At 44.5% G+C, this 19,533-nt stretch overlaps 3 protein-coding genes across 3 annotated transcripts; 1 reads left to right on the forward strand and 2 right to left on the reverse strand.

Moving 5' to 3' along the window:
* Positions 1 to 1,854: 1,854 nt before the first annotated feature.
* LOC120674851 (transcription factor RLM1-like) lies at positions 1,855 to 3,141 on the forward strand. Its single transcript, XM_039955957.1, has one exon. The coding sequence runs from the start codon at positions 1,855 to 1,857 to the stop codon at positions 3,139 to 3,141; it is 1,287 nt and encodes a 428-aa protein (XP_039811891.1).
* Positions 3,142 to 6,267: 3,126 nt separating this feature from the next.
* LOC120673039 (protein YIPF1 homolog) lies at positions 6,268 to 9,102 on the reverse strand. The gene is made up of 5 exons (XM_039953723.1): positions 8,842 to 9,102; positions 8,631 to 8,751; positions 8,322 to 8,541; positions 7,265 to 7,532; positions 6,268 to 6,723 (listed from the first exon to the last, which is right to left on the reverse strand). Exons 1-5 carry the CDS (start codon positions 8,899 to 8,901, stop codon positions 6,517 to 6,519), a joined length of 876 nt encoding a protein of 291 aa, XP_039809657.1. The 5' UTR covers positions 8,902 to 9,102; the 3' UTR covers positions 6,268 to 6,516.
* Positions 9,103 to 10,354: 1,252 nt separating this feature from the next.
* LOC120673015 (carbon catabolite repressor protein 4 homolog 6-like) lies at positions 10,355 to 16,134 on the reverse strand. The gene is made up of 13 exons (XM_039953691.1): positions 15,986 to 16,134; positions 15,393 to 15,870; positions 14,748 to 14,911; positions 14,397 to 14,462; positions 14,116 to 14,168; positions 13,895 to 13,976; positions 13,760 to 13,800; positions 12,713 to 12,803; positions 12,239 to 12,331; positions 12,085 to 12,117; positions 11,911 to 12,002; positions 10,645 to 11,776; positions 10,355 to 10,444 (listed from the first exon to the last, which is right to left on the reverse strand). The coding sequence occupies exons 1-13, from the start codon at positions 16,052 to 16,054 to the stop codon at positions 10,355 to 10,357; spliced, it is 2,484 nt and encodes an 827-aa protein (XP_039809625.1). The 5' UTR covers positions 16,055 to 16,134.
* Positions 16,135 to 19,533: the final 3,399 nt, after the last annotated feature.

The following is a 19,533-nucleotide window of genomic DNA, read 5'->3' on the forward strand; positions in this document are numbered from 1 at the left end:
GTCCATATTCATTGAAATATGTCTAGATTTGTGCAACACTATAATCACATCATTTCCATTTCTCTCATGCTCGTGCAAGAACCTAGCATAATTTTTACTAAAAGCAGAGTTGAAATTGCACAATATAAATTACTATAGATAATGGTTGCTTGTAGTTGTTTTTGTGAAATGGTTAGGAATTGGAAGTGTTGTTCTTGTTGTGAAATATGTATTGGAATGCACTTAATGCTTGTTGTTAGATGCACTTGCTTAATTTGATATGTGGTGATTTTTTGTTTAAAAGTATGGAAGATATTACTTATTATTACTTTTTATATGTATATGGCACATCACCCGCGCTATCTCCTCCTGGATATGTTTTACGATGAGTGCCACCGTGGAAAGATATATGAATAGCATAAGGAGGTGAAACTGTAAATGAATGTTTGTGTGTAAAATCACAAATTTGATTTTAGTTGATTATAAAGTTCAATGATATGTTTGTAGGTTTTGAATCCTCTACATCCCCACACTCATCATTGAAGACACCAAGGACAAGAAGCCTACAGGAGTCACCTCGGCATTGGTTGGCCGAGCACCTTGGTACGCCACCACCAGCAGATGCTCAGAAAGGGGTGATTGCTAGGTTTGGCCGGGCGTGGATGTGGCAACTGGTGGTCGGGTTCCTATTTTCCGGACTCCAATGGGAACACAGTCTCTTGGATATGGCTAGAATATAATTGGTCAAGAGTGAGAGAACATCGACACTTTCACCTGGGGGAATGCAGCACATGGATGGTTGTCCCGTCAGATGTGTGATGCTTGTAGGCGGAGTGGAGATAATGCAAACCTTGGGGGTTGTGCTTACCTATTGCAGTTGTGGATGTGGGAGCGCATTCCTGTTGGCTGGCCTAAGCGGTATGCTCATAGAGTAAGTACATTATTTGTTAATAGATTGGCAGTAGTATTGTTGGGTTTATATGATCTAAAAAATTCGAGAACCTCATTATATGTTGTCGTGACTAAGGTTGTGCCATTGTAGGAGCAAGAGGCATTGGCTACTGTTAGTTGGCTTTGGCACAACATTGTTACCGTGCACGGGAATCCAGAAAGATGGTACGGGTAAGTGCACAAGTCTATGTCAAAAGACATAATAGACTTGTGCACTTACCGTACGGTAGATATGTTGCGCGTATTTTGCATCAATATACTTATATTGAGAAGTTTGAACACATTTTTTCCTGTTGATGCTTAGATACCTTAAGTGGTACTTTTGGTATGTTATTATGCATCCAACTGGCAGTTTGATATCCGTTACAATTATAGTAGGCAATGAATGTAAAAGAATGGATACAAATAATTTATTAATTGATGACCAATTTGAATAAGATACGTTTATATAGTATTTGCAATCTAAAAATATTCTATATTGATTGCATAAAAGCTTAGCTGGAGACTAAAAAGGGTGTTAATCATTTCTTGCTAAAAATGTAATGTGATAGTTAGGATCCCGGTAAATACACCTTTTTGCTTTTAGAATCAATAAATATTCGACTAATAATTTGCAAACAGATGTACATAATCCAGCTCAATTTCACAAGAATTTTGTTGTTTACGCACTATTTTATTTAAAGGTTTCTTAAGGTTACTGACAACTAGGCCTATTTTGTTCTCACAAAAAGAATGACCCAGTGTTCAGAGACACAGGGTAAAACTTTACATGAAATATTTTACAACTTCCAAACTTAGGAGATTTGTTTCCCGATACACCTATATTTCTTCTATATAAGGGGTAGGGTACGATGTGCATACCCATTTCTCACAACAAATACATAGTTTGGTCATCATAGTAGTTTTTTTGTTCTTCATTTCAAGATGCCGAAGCGGGGTAGGAGGTCAGGAGTGAGCTTCATTGAGGGTTGTAGAAGCCGTGGTCTCACATTCTTCAAGCGGCGTTCCGGGCTTTTCAAGGCTGCTTCTGACCTCTCCACCCTTACGGGTGTGAGGGTGGCTGTCGTGTTGGAGTCCGAAAATGAGAGGTTTTCCTCTTTCGGTACCCCAGATGCGAACCCTATTGTTGATGCTTTCCTTTCAGGGGGTGTGCCAACAGAGTCTGATACTAGTGAAGAACAGAAAGCCAAAATCACCAACTTACAGAATGAGTTGTTCCAGCTAGAGAAAGACAAGGCCATGGCGGACAAGAAGCAGAAGGAGAACATGGTGCGGATCAAGGAGGTCCAGGAGACTTCAAGGACGGCCAAGTATGCTTATGGTAAGGAAGAGGATCTTGATGCCACCGAGCTTTATGAGATGTACCGTAAGCTCACATGGGTCATGCAAGAGATTAAGGATTATTGCTCGCCTTCCCTACTCCGTGATAACCATGTGGAGGCTGGGGATCGCCTGAGAGATCCATCACTGTTGCAGCCCAGGTGGTGGCGTTCACTAGCTTCACAGTGTGCGCCGCCGCCGAATTATTCTCCATTGTCCCTGTCACAAGCATCCTTCCAACAGCATCCATGGTCATCCACATCTCATCCAGTGCTAGCAAGGTCAGGCTCCTCGCTTCCAAACCCGCTGATGCTTCCATCACAGCAGCACCCTCTAGCTCCACGTACTCCTTCTTCCATCCTGAGACTCCAAGCACCACCGCCTAAGGAAGCCTACCCTTACAACTATCATATCCATGGGCTGGGCATCAATGGTAACAACTCACACCCGTTCTCATTGTTTCCTGTATCGTCTTCACCACCTCAACCATCGTCACTGCAAACTCCACCATCAAATGGCTCATCGCCTCCATTGTTGTCACCACAGCTTTCATCCCCACCACACCTTGATGAATCCCTAGAGTTTTCTTTCAACCCGCAGAATTACAACTTTGTGCAGCCACCTCACAACTATGCAAATGCTAGCTCGCCCTTGATTCCCTCTCATCAGCCATTCTACAGCAGCTCACTTGGACTGAATGATGACTTGGAAAACACTGTTGGTAATGGAGGGCAAACCTGTGGTGGTCATGGCAAGGGGTTTGATTTATCTACTACCCAACAAGGTCATGGTGGGGCTGGAGTTATGCTTGAGTCTTCTGCAGCTGGAGAAAGCTCTGGTGCTGGTAATACAGGAAGCAATCTTGGTGACTTCAACTTCCCTTGCTACTAGCTGATGCAGGAATTATTGTAATGGTTTTACTGTTTCCAATGAGTTAAATTTGATATCTAGTTATAGCTTCTCATTAGGCAAATAAATAAGGTTTAGGCCGTCCAGCCAAACCTCTCAGGGACTTGTACATGTGGGGGTGTGTTGAGGGCCCAACTTTTGAAGTTCGTCTCTTGAGTTTTGGTCCTTACTTCCCAGCAATGCTTTTGAAATTTTCAATATTATTGAATAAATGAACTGTTTTTAGTTTGTTTGAGAATGCAAGGAGTTGCTTACATGGATTTGCATACACAAGTGGATCTCTAGAAAATGTTCTTTTCCATGTATTTTTTATTGATGTATCTATTTTTCCAAATGAAATTCTTTTGTTCTTAGTGGATGATAATCACAAAGTTTATTTCCCCATTTTTAAAAGGCTATAACAGAACACGTCATGAGTCATGGCACGGCCTCAAGAGAAGAAAAGAATGGATTTATGGATTTATGGTACATGATCTTAGTAGGAGCCATTTTACGGTTCTATGGTACCAAAATTTGGTGCGCTCTTGGCCCTATAAACACTTTGCCATTTTTCTCCACCGTGGGCAACATTTTTTTTATTGGTTTGCTTCTTATTATGGGCCTGTTTGGAAAGCCTCCAGCTTCTCTAAAAACAGCTCCAGCTCTGGCTCCTTTAGTGAAGCGGCTTCTCTGGTGGAGCTGGAACTGTTTTGAAAAATATTTGGCAAAATAGCTTCTACTATTGGTGAGTAGAGCTTCTAGTATTGGTGTCTACTCACGGAGCCGCTTAGAATCACGTTTCATAGCTCCACCTCTCCAGTGGAAGCCAGAAGGAGCTCCATATGCGGCTCCTTGCCTGGATCTTCTCTAAAATGAATTGTTTGGTAGGGCTCCAACTAGAGCCGATTTTGAAGTTGATTTTGAAGCCCTGCCAAGCAGGTTTTAAAAAAAAACATATGTGCTCCAGCTCCCGGAGCCAGCCAATCAGCTCTTGCCAGCAACCAGCCCCAGCCAGCCCACCAGCTCGCCAGCCGAACAGGCTGTATATCCCCTCTCTCTAGTTGACGACTTGACGTATAAGAAACAGACTCATGTACACGATCTGTAATCGTGACGGACTCCAACCTCAAACTTGCATCTTTCGGTTGATAAATATATGCGCCGAGCCCTATTTGGTTAGGGTACGGTATCGCCTTCCAAAACTTGTACCCGCCGCACACGAGGAGCCTGGAGGCACGCGGACGCGGCGACGGTTAAAGATGTCGCACTTGCCGTTGAAGAAGAGGGCGTTGAACAACGGCGACGGCCGTGGCAGCAGCCCGGACGATTTGCCCAAGAAGAAACGGGTGGACGGCAGTGTCGGTGCCGAGAGCAAGGGCGCCGCCGGAGGTCGCGACGAGGCTCCAGTTCCACGCCCGGTGCCGGCGCCGAGTGCGGTAGCGGCGGCTTCAGCGAAAGCCGAGGCCTTCGCCGCCGCCGCGAAGTGGTTGGGAAAGGGCGAGTGGAGAGACCCACAGCAGGGGGGGAGCCCCGCCGCTGCTGCGCCCCAACCGCCGGCGAAGAAGCTGATGCACGACGGGATCCGTAGCTTCGCCCCCTCCAACGAGCGTCGTCACCGTCGCGCCGCCGAAGCACCGGCGGCTGCGGCGGCGGGAGATGAGAAGAAGCGGAGCCAGAGCGACGACGACGCCGCGCGGCCGGACGCCGCCGCCGCCGACGACCTCGGCGAGCCGCTGCGGCGGCGCCTCGCGGAGCTGGGCGCCACGCGGCCGCGGTTCGTGTACAGCAAGAACCTCGAGAAGAGCGACGTGTGCACGAACCAGAACCGCCTGCTGTTGTCGTGCAAGCGCGCGGCCGGCCTGGAGGGGAGCCCCATCACGGCGTGCTTGTCGCCCCGCGAGTTGCAGCGCGTGCGGAGCAAGGACGCCGGGCTGCTGGTGACGGCGCTGGACCGGGACGCCGTCGAGCACACGCTGGTCTGCAAGTTCCTCGACTCCAACGGCGGCTACCGCTTCATCTTCGGGTGGAAGGCATTCCTGAGGCGGAACGGCGTGGTGCTGGACGCCCGGGGCCGGTGGACGCGCGACGTCGACGTCGAGCTGCGGGCGTTCCGGTCGCGCGCGCTGGCGCGGCAGCCCCGCCTCGACGAGAACGGGAAGCTGGTCCTGCCCATTGCCAAGTACGAGAAGCTGGACAAGGAGAAGAAGGAGAAGCTGCAGGTGGCCGACCACTTCCACCCGGACGGCTCGCTCGGCCTTGTCCTGCTGCACCACGAGCGCAGGAGAAGGCACGTCGTCGACCGCGGCGACGACTTCCAAGGCACGGCGCCGTCGCTTCCGGCGGCCCGTCGTGTGAAGGCCAAGAAGCAAGGCGCCAAGCCGGACGCGCCGGCGCCGGCGGCTGCGTCGTCCCCGGCGGCGCGTGCCGGCACGGCCGAGGAGCCGTCGGTGACGATGTCGAAGGTTGAGATGATCGACAAGTATGGGGAGCCCATATCCAATGCGATGATCGGGTTGATAATGCTTCGAGACGCTAGCTCGGAGGAGAGGCAGGACGTCGAGACAGGCGCCGCCGTGTCGAAGGAGGAGCAGGACAACGGCGACGCCGAGGGCGGACATGGCGCTTGATTAAATTAGTGGACCCCGTGACCGTGTTCCCGTTCCTTAAGATAGTATATAGTACAGGACAATGCGTATAGAAATCATGCTAGAGATACAGGACACTAAGTTTTGTGAAGCGCTAAAATTCCATATCAAATTCGTATTTGTTGTTACTTGTTACACCTAGAGTGCCCTCACTAATCTCAGGTCAATCAATTACATGTTTCAGTCCTAGATCCTATCACATACCAGCAACATGCTGGTAATGAACGGTCTTTGAAAAGAAAAAAAGAAAAAAAAATACCGGTAAGACGTCTCAACTTTTTTGCGGTCCAAAACGTCATATAATGATGACTGGAGGCAGTACATTTGATTATGTTCAAACAGCAGTCAGACATTCAAATTCTGTCAGGTTAAAACTTCTAAAACACCTACACTCACTGAGATCTCCGCTCACCGAGATTTCAGGTTACCAGCAGTACCCGTACGATTACTGACTTGAAGCTATATTTCAGATAAGGCCATAATATGAAAATATAGTGATTTCTGATTTGTTATTCATACCATGCAGTGGAACACAGAATAGGCTCCAGAACAGACTCTTGACCTCCTATGAGTGCATGTTTAGCTGCTCTAATACGATTTCATAAGCTGCCCAAGTTTCATGTAAGAAAGATGTATACTTGGAAAATTACATCAATGTTCAATGAATTTTGAAGCAATTCGACATGGAAAATTTGTGTGTATTCCTGACTAATACAGCATAGATGTAACAACCCTATACAGTTATTGTGAAGAAATAGAGTTTCAGTAAGACAGCAAGCCCCAACTGCAACAAGAATATCCCTGCAACGATCAGGAACCATCGCTCGCCGGAATTTACAATGTGGGCACGGAGATTTACAGCAACAAAGGTAGCAGACATGAATCCAGCGACACCAGCAATCACCCATCTGAATATTTCTATTGGCACAATTGACAAAAGCTGTCACATGAAACGATAAATGTTAGGCTAATGTTAGGCTTAGACCCAAAAATAGTTAAATTGTAATGCAAGAGAATGATGTAGAAATTAGGTCAACATCACTTGAACTGATTATATGAATTCATCATGAAACAGTAAATGGCATGTAGCTTAGGGATGCTCCCACTAACCACAAATTTTATAATCCTAGAGTTCATGCCAGTGGATTTTTCTTTTTCTTCTTGTTTGTATTGACTGTTGGTATATGGAGATTCATCATGAAACGTACTCTCTATTAATATCTATACATCTTTTATGACTTGTAATTGTAATGTTCATCAAGCAACTTATAAATGCACCTGTAGGTCTTGGAAACTAATCTATTAGAATGTTCAGAACTGCAAGCATGCTGCTCATTTCAAAACTTTAAAACTCCAGTGCATTTCTACAACATTTCAGATAGAAGCCGAAATTACAAAAGATTAACAATGACATGGCAGCACAAATCGCACAGTAGAGTTGTAACACCTAAGTATATTTGTGTTCTAGGTAAGGTCCTTACCGATGCTGGAATGAAGATGAACAGGGAGTATCCATAGAGGCACCACAATTGCACAAGACCAGCAGGTGCTGAGAAGTACTTAAGAATAACATATAAGAGAAGGGGAACAAACGTCACATAGCCATAGAATAAGCCAGCAGACCAGGTAACCAAATTAATGTCATAGTTCCACTCCTTCTTGTGCCATTTGTGTGATAGGTAGGTGACAAAGGTGGCAATAGATGCAGCAACGAAAATCAGGGTGGTGCATGTCCAGAACGGCCCATACCTACGAAACACAAATCAAAACAGGAAGGCATAATCAGTTAACAAGTTGTAAATTACTAAGAGTTAATCATTGATACAATGCAAGATTTTCAGATGAAATTATCCAGCATGTTATCACATCACTAGATAATGAATTACAAAAACTTGCACACCATAATGCCCTAAATTGGCATAGTTGATAGTTGCATTGTTTCTTTCAGGGAGAAGCATACAACACAACTTCTCAGGCATATTCAAGTCTACTCTCATGTAGACACAATATAGGTAACATTACACAACATAGTGAAATAACAATTTAATTGCAAACAAACAAAATGCCTTCAAAAGGATAATTTATGACCGAACAATTAAAGATATGAAACAGATTAAAACAATTCCAACCTGAAATATAGTGTTGGTCAGTACAGCTGAAATGAAAACCCAGAACTGATCATTACTCTAAGGATCAGTTAAGCGACAACTCATCCTGCTGTACCAGAATATTGTACAAAAGTACCCACTAAGCTCCAATGCATTCAGTGCTTAATGGAGTAGGTCTTTGCTATGCAACAATGTGAAGAATAAACTATGTACTCCAAAACTGGACTAGAGAGGCAATCCAAGCATACCCACATTCCACACCCAAGGACAATGTATACATAATCGTGCAAGCAAAACAGACAACTAGACCAGCCAGTGTAACCCCGCATTAGCTACCCGATGGCAAAGTTATCTGCAGTGATTCAGTGAAAAAAAATATGTAGCTAAACTATGTTCTCTGAGAGATAGCTAGGAGGCGAACGAAACATACAGGTCGGGGTTCTCGGAGGTCTTCTCAGTGAACGTGCCGCGGAAGGGGAAGATGGACTCCCAGATCCTCTCGACGACGTCGGAGGTGTCGACATCGAAGTAGGGCTTGTACGCCGCCACGGAGAATATCCGGAACCATCCGCCCTGCGCGGCGTCGTCCGACCCGGCGCTGCCTCCTCTGCCACCGCCACCGACTCCTCCAGCCTTGGACGAGAAGGTATCTGCGCAAAAATGCCACTGCAGCCAGGTCAGCCGGCCAGATCCGACGAGAAACGTGAGGGGCACGGGAGGCGAGGCCGCGAGATCTGACCGTCGGCGTCGGTGGGCGGGCGGTAGGCGCCGGAGATCTTGCCCCTGGCGTCGGACGGCGGGAAGGTCTGGAGGTTGGAGTCCGTGAACCTGATGGCCGGCGGATCTGGCCCCGCCACCGCCTGCGCGGACGCGACGAGAGGAGACGGTGAGCGCGGCGTGCCGCGCGGGAGGAGCTAGGAGGCTGGCAGGGAGGGAGGGCGGTTGCTTACCGGGACGGATCCGGACGCCTTGGGGTCGTCGAGGGAGGAGTACCCACCGCCGGACATCATCTTCGCCGGCGACGGCGGACGGCGGTGACGGGGAGGTGTTTAACGGCGGGAAGGGGGTGGGAAGTCAGGCCGGCCGCGTGCTCAAGGGGGTGGAATTCCTGGTTTATGCTGTGCGGCGGATCTCGCGCTGCGGCTTCAGCTTCTCGTTGGATTGTACCGAACCTGGCGAGGTCTGTTTACGTGAACAGTGTCGGCGTGGGCGATTGCTTAGGGGAGATAAAGTGCTAACCGTCGTGTTGCTCTTGCAGCTATTAGAAATTAGAATTTAGAACTGCTCCGTTTCTTGAGGAGCATCCAGAAACTTGACAAAATTACTCTCTCGTTTCTTTCGTGCGAACGAGAAGACTTGAGCTCAAACTTATGGCAGCATATTTGAGTGTTCAAACTTTATCACCTCACTTATTCAACCAAAAAAAACTTTATCACCACCCAATTCTGTTTTCGACACTGCTCATCACCGCAGCTGGCAAACTGCTCATCCAAGAGGCGTTCAGACACCTTCAGTAATGCAGAGGAACTCGGATCACTGACATGTGGTCCCAGTTGCACTGAGACCCACGTATCAGTGGCACAAGTCCCTGCAGTGCTACAGAAAATACTCCATCCGTCCCAAAATAAATGCAATTCTAAGACTAGACATGCAAACCAATGCATGGTGTGAAATTACCAAAATACTCATTGTCTTTTATGAAATGGATCTAGATAATGTCTTGTCTCTTTTGTAAGAAGTCTCCGAAAACTCTCGTCTTTTGTAGTAGTTGGGTCAAAGTAGCACTCTTTTGTGGGACAAATTTAAACTCTAGATGTGCAATTATTTTGGGACGGATGGAGTACTTGGTAGGCCGGTTCGAGTAGAATGTAAGCACATCACACGATAGACTCCACAGCCAATTGAACAGGAGTCAATACTCTAAAACTGGACTAAAACGATGTATTCCTCCACCCATGTGCAATTTAAAAGATATGCCAAAAAAAGAAAAGAAATCAACGAGCTCTAAATAAATGAGCAAAATTTAGTTCCAGATCATAACATAGAAATGACCGTTTGATTACTCGCGAGGTAAAGTGTTCGGTTACTCGCGACTGGGCAGGTATCTTCTCGGCCCATTTGATGGGCATTATTTTGAAAAAACCAATTCGCAGGCAAGGGCGATGTGATCACTTCCCCATTTCTGTTAACCATCATGAAGATAGCCTGGATTAGTATGCGTAGGTATCGGAAATGGTTCATGATACGGCAAAGAAATGCGCACATAAAATGGATAGGAGAAGTATGGATCTGGCAGTACCTTTGTCGGGAACCCAATTGTTTGTTTCAAAATTTCTTTGGGAAATGTATCCAAGACTTGAACAGTCTGCAGATCTTCCGTGGCCCTTCATTGTAGCATGCGATTGCATTAGATTGTTGAATGCAGAGGTGGGGTAAATTGCATTAGCTTCAGAAGATAGTTGCTTACCATATATAGTCAACTGTTCCCATGAATTTTCTGTGGTAGCTGGTTACTAGCGGCTCCTTGTTGGCATCTTTTGTCCCTTCAAAATCCTGTTCAAACCATAGTTACAAATAGGAACCAATTGCATTCCGTGGGTTGCTGAAATCTTATCTAGCATTTCTAGCTATAGGACAGCATTCACTTAAAGGAAACTACACCTTCTAAAAAAGTTAAAAGACTGCACATATTTCATGATTTAAGATACTATGGTGAAGATGTGGCCAAAGTAAAAAAAAAAAAGCGTACATACCTCGACATCAGTATACACACTCCTTAATTTCAAACTGTGTTCCACGGAAGTGCATTCATCATTCCCAGTGGCAGCTTTTATTTCTTCTGGAGTCCACCTGTATGGATCATAATAGTAATACCCTTCATTGGAACTAACCATCTGCTGAGAAGAAGATGGTGAACTATCTGAAGTTGCTGGCAGCTGGTCTTCCTCTTCAAGTAAGCTATCATTACCACCACATAACTCTTCAAAGAAAGAAGGGTCAGAATTCACATCTGAAAAGTTAACTTTGTCAGTTGTTATATCATCCTCGAAAGCATGAGCATAGTTTTCAGATTCATCTCCGCAAGAGATTGAATGCTTGTTTATCACTTCAGCAGAACATTGATTGCCACAGGCATCCAAAACAGCACCATTTGGTTGACGTACTGGCTCTGCTGGTCCAGTACTACTTTCTCCTTCTAGCCTCAGATTACTCATCTGGTGAAGGGCATCAGTGACATTCTGAGAAACATTCAAATGAGATGACTCTAGCACATTAGTTGCACAATTCTCTTGAGCAGACATGGATTCAATAGCATTTTCCTTTTTATTAGGCTTATCTTTTGAGGTGGCCAAAAGTTGATCTGATTGGACCCCGTTTGCTTCAGAAGTACATGTAAATTCTTCAGAAACCAAATCGCCGGACAAGTTGTCAGAAGAAAGTAGCTGACTGCTATCAACTATTTCACATGAGCCTGACTTAAGGATCTCAGCACAAACTGTTGCTGGAGCAGATGGAACATCTGTAATGTCAGGTCCTTGTCCAGATTCAGTTTTGATCTGTCCAAAACACCCTTCATTGGGTTTGTCGAAGGATGTACATCCTTCGTCAGCATCAGAAGCAAAGGTATCCTTTACAGGACCTTCCAAACAGTTCGATAATCCTTGCTCGTCAAGATTAGAAGAGTCAGAATAAGGTATATTATTGCCGCAGTTGCTACTTGATTTGGAGTCGAAGAGGGATTCTGAAGAGGTATAAGTTATATGTTCTCTTCCAGCAGGGCAAGAATTCTTCACTGACTTTGTGGTTTCAGTCTGAGGCTCACGGTCATTTAGAAGAGTTATGTTCCCCCCTCTACTGTTGGTTGGATAAAAAGGTGGATGTGATCTGTCACACATCAAAAGCAACCAATAAGTGCACATTTATGCAGATATTGTACTACAAAAGACAGGTTAGAATTATGTAGAAAGAGATTGCCAAAATAAAACACAGTAAATATTTTCAAGTAGCAGAAGAATCACCGAGATATATTAGGCCCAGTATATAGCCCCTGTGAACTACCACTAGTTAGCTGTCCAGAAATAGTATTTTTCGCAAGGCCGGACAAATTCAACTGCACAATTTGGAAGCTTCATGTAAGTTTCAGCTATATGAAATCAGTAATGCTCATGGATTATACAGAAAAAAAATGCTACCTTTTGCTCCAACACAAATTTGTAGAGCGGACTCTAAACAAGAAAGAAATGAGACAAACATTAAATAACATGTTAGAGTTAGCATTAGCACGACAGCACAAAAAATACAGTACATTGTCATGACTTGAATAGATAAATAGAATACAAGAGCTACCTTGGGTGTAGAATTGAAGTCTCCACAAAGTATCACTGGAGCATCATTCCACATCTTAGATACAGTGTAAGCTCTATCAAGAAGTGTCCTGACCTGCAGGAGAGAAAATCAGGAAGCAAAAAAGAAATGTAATACTAAGGTGCAAAGGGTGCTTATTATATGGTCAAGAATAAAGAGAGAGGAGAAAAGACACTACACACATTCTACAAATCATGCCAAGGAGGCATTAAACAGCAATCATCAAGGTACACATCATCTCTGTTTTGTACTAAATAGAATCTAATAAAATGACATTGTTACAATTAGCATGTTGAACATATGCAACTCCATAGTAGTTATGCTCAAATTAAGTATAACATAAAAAACATAATCAGGTCAAGAAGCTATGAGAGGCAATAATAAGCTCGCTATATATGTTTCAAACAATACAGGAAGTCAAAAGCTCAAAAAGAACCAAATCGGACAGCAAGGTACCTGACCAAGTTTGATATCTCCTCTCTTCGGATTATAAAGAACGTGAATATTACATACAACAACTTGTTTAGCTTGTTGTGGATGACTAGAGCTGTAAGACAAAAAAAAAATAAACATGAATATGTAGCATGATACATTAAAGAAAGAAGACTGTTGTGCATGGATACACTACTATACACAAATCGGAATCACCCAAGGTACAGAAGGCAGCTGAATAATTGCACCACAACTATAATTACAGTTAGATCACCTTTACAGTAGGCACCGATCATCCTACACAATCAAAACTTCTTGAGTCTGAATCCGATTGACTAAGACATCGTTGACCTCCAAACTGAATATTAGGGAGATCTGTTATCTAAAAACTAATATTCTAAGTGAGAAAATTGGATGGCAAGATCATCTTCCCAGCTCCAGCATAATCCCGATTAGTCATTCAACCCGATGATAGCAACCATGTTGGACCAGATCATGCAGATAGCACTATGTCTTCTGTTCATTTGTTAGTCCGCTCATTAATTCATAAAAAACTTCCATACTCATTAATTCATAAAAAACTTCCATACAATCTAGAGAACAGAAAAAAATAGTAGCAGTATGTTTTAAAGGCGACCCAAGGCGAGCTGGGTACACCTGGACACCTAGGCGGCGCCTAGGCGACACCTAGGCAACAAGGCGTGCCTGTTTCCCAAGACGAGCTGTGTCCGCCTGGACGCCTAGGCGACGCCTTTAGAACTATGCCAGTAGATGTCAAGCACTGAACGTCATGAGGAAGGGCGAGGCTAGATCATCGATAACCAGCATCAGCAATTGAAATTAGATTTGTGCTGGTGTGTATTAGGCTATTAGTAGCACCTGCATCTGTTTATGGTATGATTTATTTGGGGTGCAATTTGACGCCAATGATGGGTCCCGTATTAACCCTTAAACCAAGAGCAAGTTTTAATTCATATTCCCATATCTTAAGGGGGCAAAAAGTAGCCTAAAATTTCTTTACAATAAAGGTAAAAGCACACTACAGTTCTCAAGTCCTGAAGTTGTAGTTACCTTGTAGATAGATTAGTTGAGACATTTTGTGGGACCACCGACTGAACAAACAAGGAAACATAATAGCAGAAGATTAGCAGCATATGGGAAACAAAACTTCAGCTCAAAGGCTCATAAAGTTTCCCAATAACACACCTCTAAAACACAGATTTGCGCAACATTATCACGAAGTCCAAGCTTGTTGAACTCAATGTCCTCTTCATAACGCAACTGGAACCTAATAAGAAGTGAAGCTCTTGCATAACTATGAAACCCAAGCTAAAGTTGTAAACATTCCATATATTCAGCACTTCAGCATGATAAAATGTGAAACAAACTTTGGGTCACATCAAAACAAGAAAAGTTAAACCAATTACCTTGTTGTTCTCCAAAAGATAGCGCATCCATCAACAGCGTTTCCAGTCCGCATCTGTCGCCCGTTAAGCAAAAATAGGACTACCAAACAGTCAAGAAGATTCAAGAAAAATATTGTTCTGCTTTGTCAATGGAAATAACTGATCAAGTTTCAAAACCGCACATTTTATACAATGAACTAAGATTATTATGTTAATGTAAACTAAAAAATTTGGCACACTCTCTTAACAAAATATTATTAATAGTGTAATATACCAGAGTAAAAGAGAATAAAAAACATTACCTTCCATATGCCGTTATATCCTCGGCTTGCCATTTCTTGTTCAAGGTCTGTAAATTTGTCAACCTCCTAAAAGCACAAACAAGGCATACAATCGAACACGCATTTATTGGATTGCCATGTACTCTGTAATCTGGATATAGGCTACAAAAGAGTTGTGGATTTCAACTAAAATGGAAGAAATGTTTATCAAAAGGTTCCATCAACAAGTATAAAGATTTGACCCATTCTATCATGTTCATGGCATTCAGTAGCCAACATCGCATAAACTTATGCTTGCAAATGTTTTATGTATAATAACAAAAGCAGAGGCTGATAAGATAAGTATGGTACGGCACCCTTCTTGTGAACTACCTGAAGGCATAGAATATCCGGAGACCACAAGCCGAACTCAAACACCAACTTGTCTTTGCGCCAGTTCCAATCCAGGATGAAAGATGGTATTCGTTCATAAAGAAATTGGTGCTCCTGGGCCAGATAGTCCGCAAGTATATTGTACGATAGAACCTTAAACCTCTCTGAACATTCAAAAGTGCAATGCTTAAATACCAAAGCCAGATATGTAAACTCTACTAGAATTACAGATTTATGGGGACCATACACACATTATGGTTGCTCAAGTCAAGACCAAAAGGCAAACATGGTTACTAGAATAATGAGTACTATTTCACAAACATAATGGAATTTGAAATACCGATGGATCATTCAATTGGAAAGATAGGAAGGCAACAACAAGCAACAGGTTTGATGTCCTCAAGTCCATAAGCACATCGAGTGCAACTATAGCCCAGTAATTACTACACATAAACCAAATTGCAATTCAATCACAAATTTAGCTAAATGGCTGGTGTGAATCCTATCTGAAAACTCTTACAATTTGAACAAGAAAGGAAGTAAACTAACCACTGTAAACTTTCAACTTGCGAGCATCGCTCTAGCGTGGATTAGCTACACGATTTTCTAAAAGTAACAAGTGACACCAGTTCTGGAAGATGTTACCAGCTTGCCGTGGCAGCCGCTGCTTTGCAAACCGCCACCGTCGGCGATAATCTGCCAACCTGGGAGTCAGCTGTGGCGCGCCAGGATGGAACCCTGCACCAGCTGGCGGCTGCGGGTGCCCATGAACGTACGGGTTCGGAGCCCCGTAGCCGTACTGAGGCCCCGGCGGCAGCTGCTGCTGCTGCGGGTGGCCGTAGTTGTACGGTACAGCCCCGTAAGGCGGAGCCGGGTGCTGTGGCTGGCCGTATCCGTAGCCATAGCCGTAGCCGTAGCCGTAGCCATAGTGCGGCTGAGGCCCTTGCCTGTAGGGCGGCGGAGGCCCGCAGACGCCGCCTCGGCGGAGGGATTCGTTGGCGGCGCGCACGGCGCTGAGGTGGGAATCCCCGCTGACGAGCTCGGCGCCCGCTTCGGGGGGCGCCGGCGGCGGCGGCGAGGGCCTGGCGGAGAACCCGCGGCGGGGGCGCGGGTAGCCTCTGCGCTGCAAGGGAACTAGAGTTTAGACGCTAAGAGAGATTTGGGGGGGGGGGGGGGGGGGGGGGGGGGGGGGGGGGATGAGAAACAAGAGGTGGGGAGTCGGCGGGAGGGAGACGTACACCGTAGGAGGAGGGGGAGGACATGGCGGCGGCGGCGCGGCGTAGGAAGGCGGAGGAGGCGAGGCGCATCAGTCTCGCTCACGGCGGCGGCGGCGGCGGCGGCGCGGCCGCATTCGAATCAACCGGTCGCCGAGCAGGCGGGTTGCGGTGTCCGTCTCGTGGGCTCGTGGCTGCGAGAGCGGCGAACATCAACGTACGTATTGGGATGGCGTTGACATGGACTACGTTTCCCGTATACTGACTTCGAAAGCGGTTTCATAGATGTACGTACCCTGTCGGGTAAAATGATAAATCCCCTTCTCACAGTGAATTGAATTTGTCAACATCCGATTTGATTTTGAGCCACGATTTGTCGTCCAGACATCACACGACGAGTTGGAGATGCGTGCAGGTGGCCACGACGATAGTAGCCATTCCAAAGCAAGAGATGAACGAGATCGATGATGCCGGTGACCGGTATGTAGCCAGGCAATGCAACGCGAGTCGCGAGTGCTCGTCGTCGTCAGCTGCCGTGCAGGTGCTGGAAGATGCAGCAAGCAATTGATGGTCTGATGGAAGCCAGCAAATCACTCGATGAGTGGTGGGGAGAATCTAGGCCGTTGGTTTCCCGGTCATTGCCTACGCATTTGAGTTTATATCCAAGTGAAATCTTAACTGTTCCCGTCAATTGTTATATAGAAATAGAAATACTTCCGTCCAGTAAATTTAATTTTTTTTCAAGCACCCGTATTTGTTGTCCAGAGAGAATTACTCCATACGACCATCCAGTACTTCGAGCTAACTGCTAGTCAGTTGCTGATTTAGTATGCTTGGGTATCCGATCACGTATATCAGTATCTGTACATTCCCTCCATCCCCAATTCCGCGGCTGGCCAACATGACATCTTCAGAGATGTGCATTCTCCGCAGCTATAGTATATACTAGTCAGGTTGGCGCGCTACGCGCGCCTGTACCAAAAATGTGGATCTAAAATATTAATAGAAAGATATTATTCGTTACTATGTTCGAAGCAATATCGTATCGATGTATTGAGTTAGATATAAAAATTACAGTAAAGCGGGCATAGTAGTTTTGTGTCTGAGAGCGCGCAAATCTTAAGTATTGTAGTATAGAGGTACAGGTAATTTTTCCTTAGGAATATTTTTTTTGGTGTCAGTAGGTATAGTTTAATTACTTTAGTAGGAAAAAAAGTTAGATTAGAAATGAATGAACAGTTTAATTATATTTTGTGGGTTTACGGAGGGAAATCGAAGCCCAATAAGTAGTACAACTACCACATGTAAATGTAGTATACAAAATTTAGTTATTATTTTTTGTATGTAGGAAGTAGTTAAATATATTTTGTATTGTCAAATAATGGAAGGAAAATATTTTTTAAGATAAAAAAACTAACTTAATAGAATCGTGGGCCCCACGTGGGTCCCGCCTGAATAGTACATGGGTCCCGCGCGGGTCCTGCCTGAATAGTACGTGGGTCCCATATGGGTCCCGCCTGAATAGTACGCGGGCCCACGTGAATAGTGTGGGACCCGCGTGAACAGTGCACGTGCCCCCCTGGGCCCGCAAACAGTAGCAGGGCCCCTGAGAGCGTGCTAATTCTTGGCACTTTAGTATAGGTACTCAATGCACAACTAGACATCTTTAATAGTCGCAAAAAAAAACTAGACATCTTTAACCATGGTTCTATTTTTTTTTTGAAGCAACAGGAGGAGTTCAAGACTCCTACTGAATATATACATTAAAACAATGGAAAAAAGTCTTTACAACGCGAACTTTAGGAAACAAAGAAAGAAAGAAAGAAAAATCAAAACTAAAACTAAGGCTCAACCAAAGGAATTTATCCATTCTTCTAACTGTGGTTTGTGTTTCGCCTTGACTCGATGCATAAGCAACGCGAGTTCTTTTTTGAAAGTAGCCCGGCACTGCCCCAATAACGGTTGAATTCCTTGAAATATCAGTTCATTTCTTGCTGTCCATATGGTCCAACATAACAAGATGATTAAACTCATGAACATGGGTGAGCTGATTTGAGCCTTGATGCTTTCTATGGTTCCAAAAAAAGAATCTGAGTCCACCGGAGTTACTTGCAACATATTCCAGCAAGTTAAAGCTAGCGGGCATTGGAAGAACAGATGTTGCAAGGTTTCCTCAATGCCGTTATTACAGATAGCACAATCATACGATGGTAGAACCATATTCTTCCTTCTGAGAATATTTCGAGTACTTAATCTATCCACAATTAGAAGCCAGAAGAAGACCTTATGCTTGTTTTGACAGCAAGATTTCCATAGCCACTTGAAAACTGGATGAGCGTCTGCATGACCAAGAAGATGGCGATATGTTTTTTGTGAGGAGAAGTGTGGCGTGCCCCAAATATAAGTCCACCAATCTTTCTCAACCGAGAGCTGAAAATTGTCTAACTTAATCTCCAGGAGCAAGAATTGATTGTAGGCTTCCACTGAGAGAGGTAAAAGGAACAATGTGTGTAGAGGTTCCGTATGAAATGCTTTACTGAAAGTTACTCTCTTATTTTTTGCAAAAGAAAAAAGTTCTGGAAAAGTTTGGCTATGCACATGACCATCCCAAAGGTCTGTCCAGAAATAGCATGATGAACCATCTTGTAGACATACTGAAGCCATTCCTTTAAAACTTTCTAACAACTTTAAATTGTCACGCCACCAGAAAGAGCCCTTTTTTATGTGACTGGGCAGTTTTCCATTTTGATAATTCTTTTCTCAGACAAGCTGAACCCAAGGAATGTCTTGTTTGTTAAAGAATTTATGCAAATTCTTGAGCAAAAGGGCTTCATTTTGTGTTCTAAGATTGAGCACTCCTAATCCCCCTTCTTCCTTTGGTAGACATACCATATTCCACGCTGCCTTGGGAGGTGTTTTTGCATTTACATTGGCTCCTCTCCACAAACAATGTTTTCTGAACTTATCAATTTGTTTGATAACAGGTTTTGGTAGGAGGAAGGTCCCCATTTGAAACATTGGTAAGGCAGTAAAAACAGAATTGGTCATTTGTAACCTTCCTGCTTGTGTCAAGAATTGAGATGTGGCTTGCAGTCTTCTTTCACATTTGGAGATCAGAGGTAGGAAATCATTAACCGTTGGTTTCGAAATTCCAAGTGGCAAACCTAGGTAGGTGAAAGGAAGAGACCATTTTGAACAATTGAAACTTGTAGAGAGCAATTCTAACTTTTCATCATCTAGATTTATGGGGACCATCATAGATTTGTTAAAGTTAACTGTCAAGCCAGTAGCCAAAGTGAAGGTGTTCAAAATGTCTTTCAAAGTCTGTAACTGTCTCACACAGCCCTCCATAATGATGAGTGTGTCATCTGCATATTGTATCACTGGAAAAGTATTATCTGAAGTGCACGGGACTAGCAGGCAAAGTAAACCTTGTTCCAGAGCTGCGTTGATGAGAGTTTGAAGAAAATCAGCTGCTAGAACAAACAACAAAGGTGAGAGTAGATCACCTTGCCGAACCCCTCTTTTACAATGAAAAGTTTTTCCAGGTACTCCATTTAGCAAAACCGAGG

The sequence above is a fragment of the Panicum virgatum genome, chromosome 5N, assembly GCF_016808335.1.
Source record: "Panicum virgatum strain AP13 chromosome 5N, P.virgatum_v5, whole genome shotgun sequence".
NCBI lineage: Eukaryota > Viridiplantae > Streptophyta > Magnoliopsida > Poales > Poaceae > Panicum > Panicum virgatum.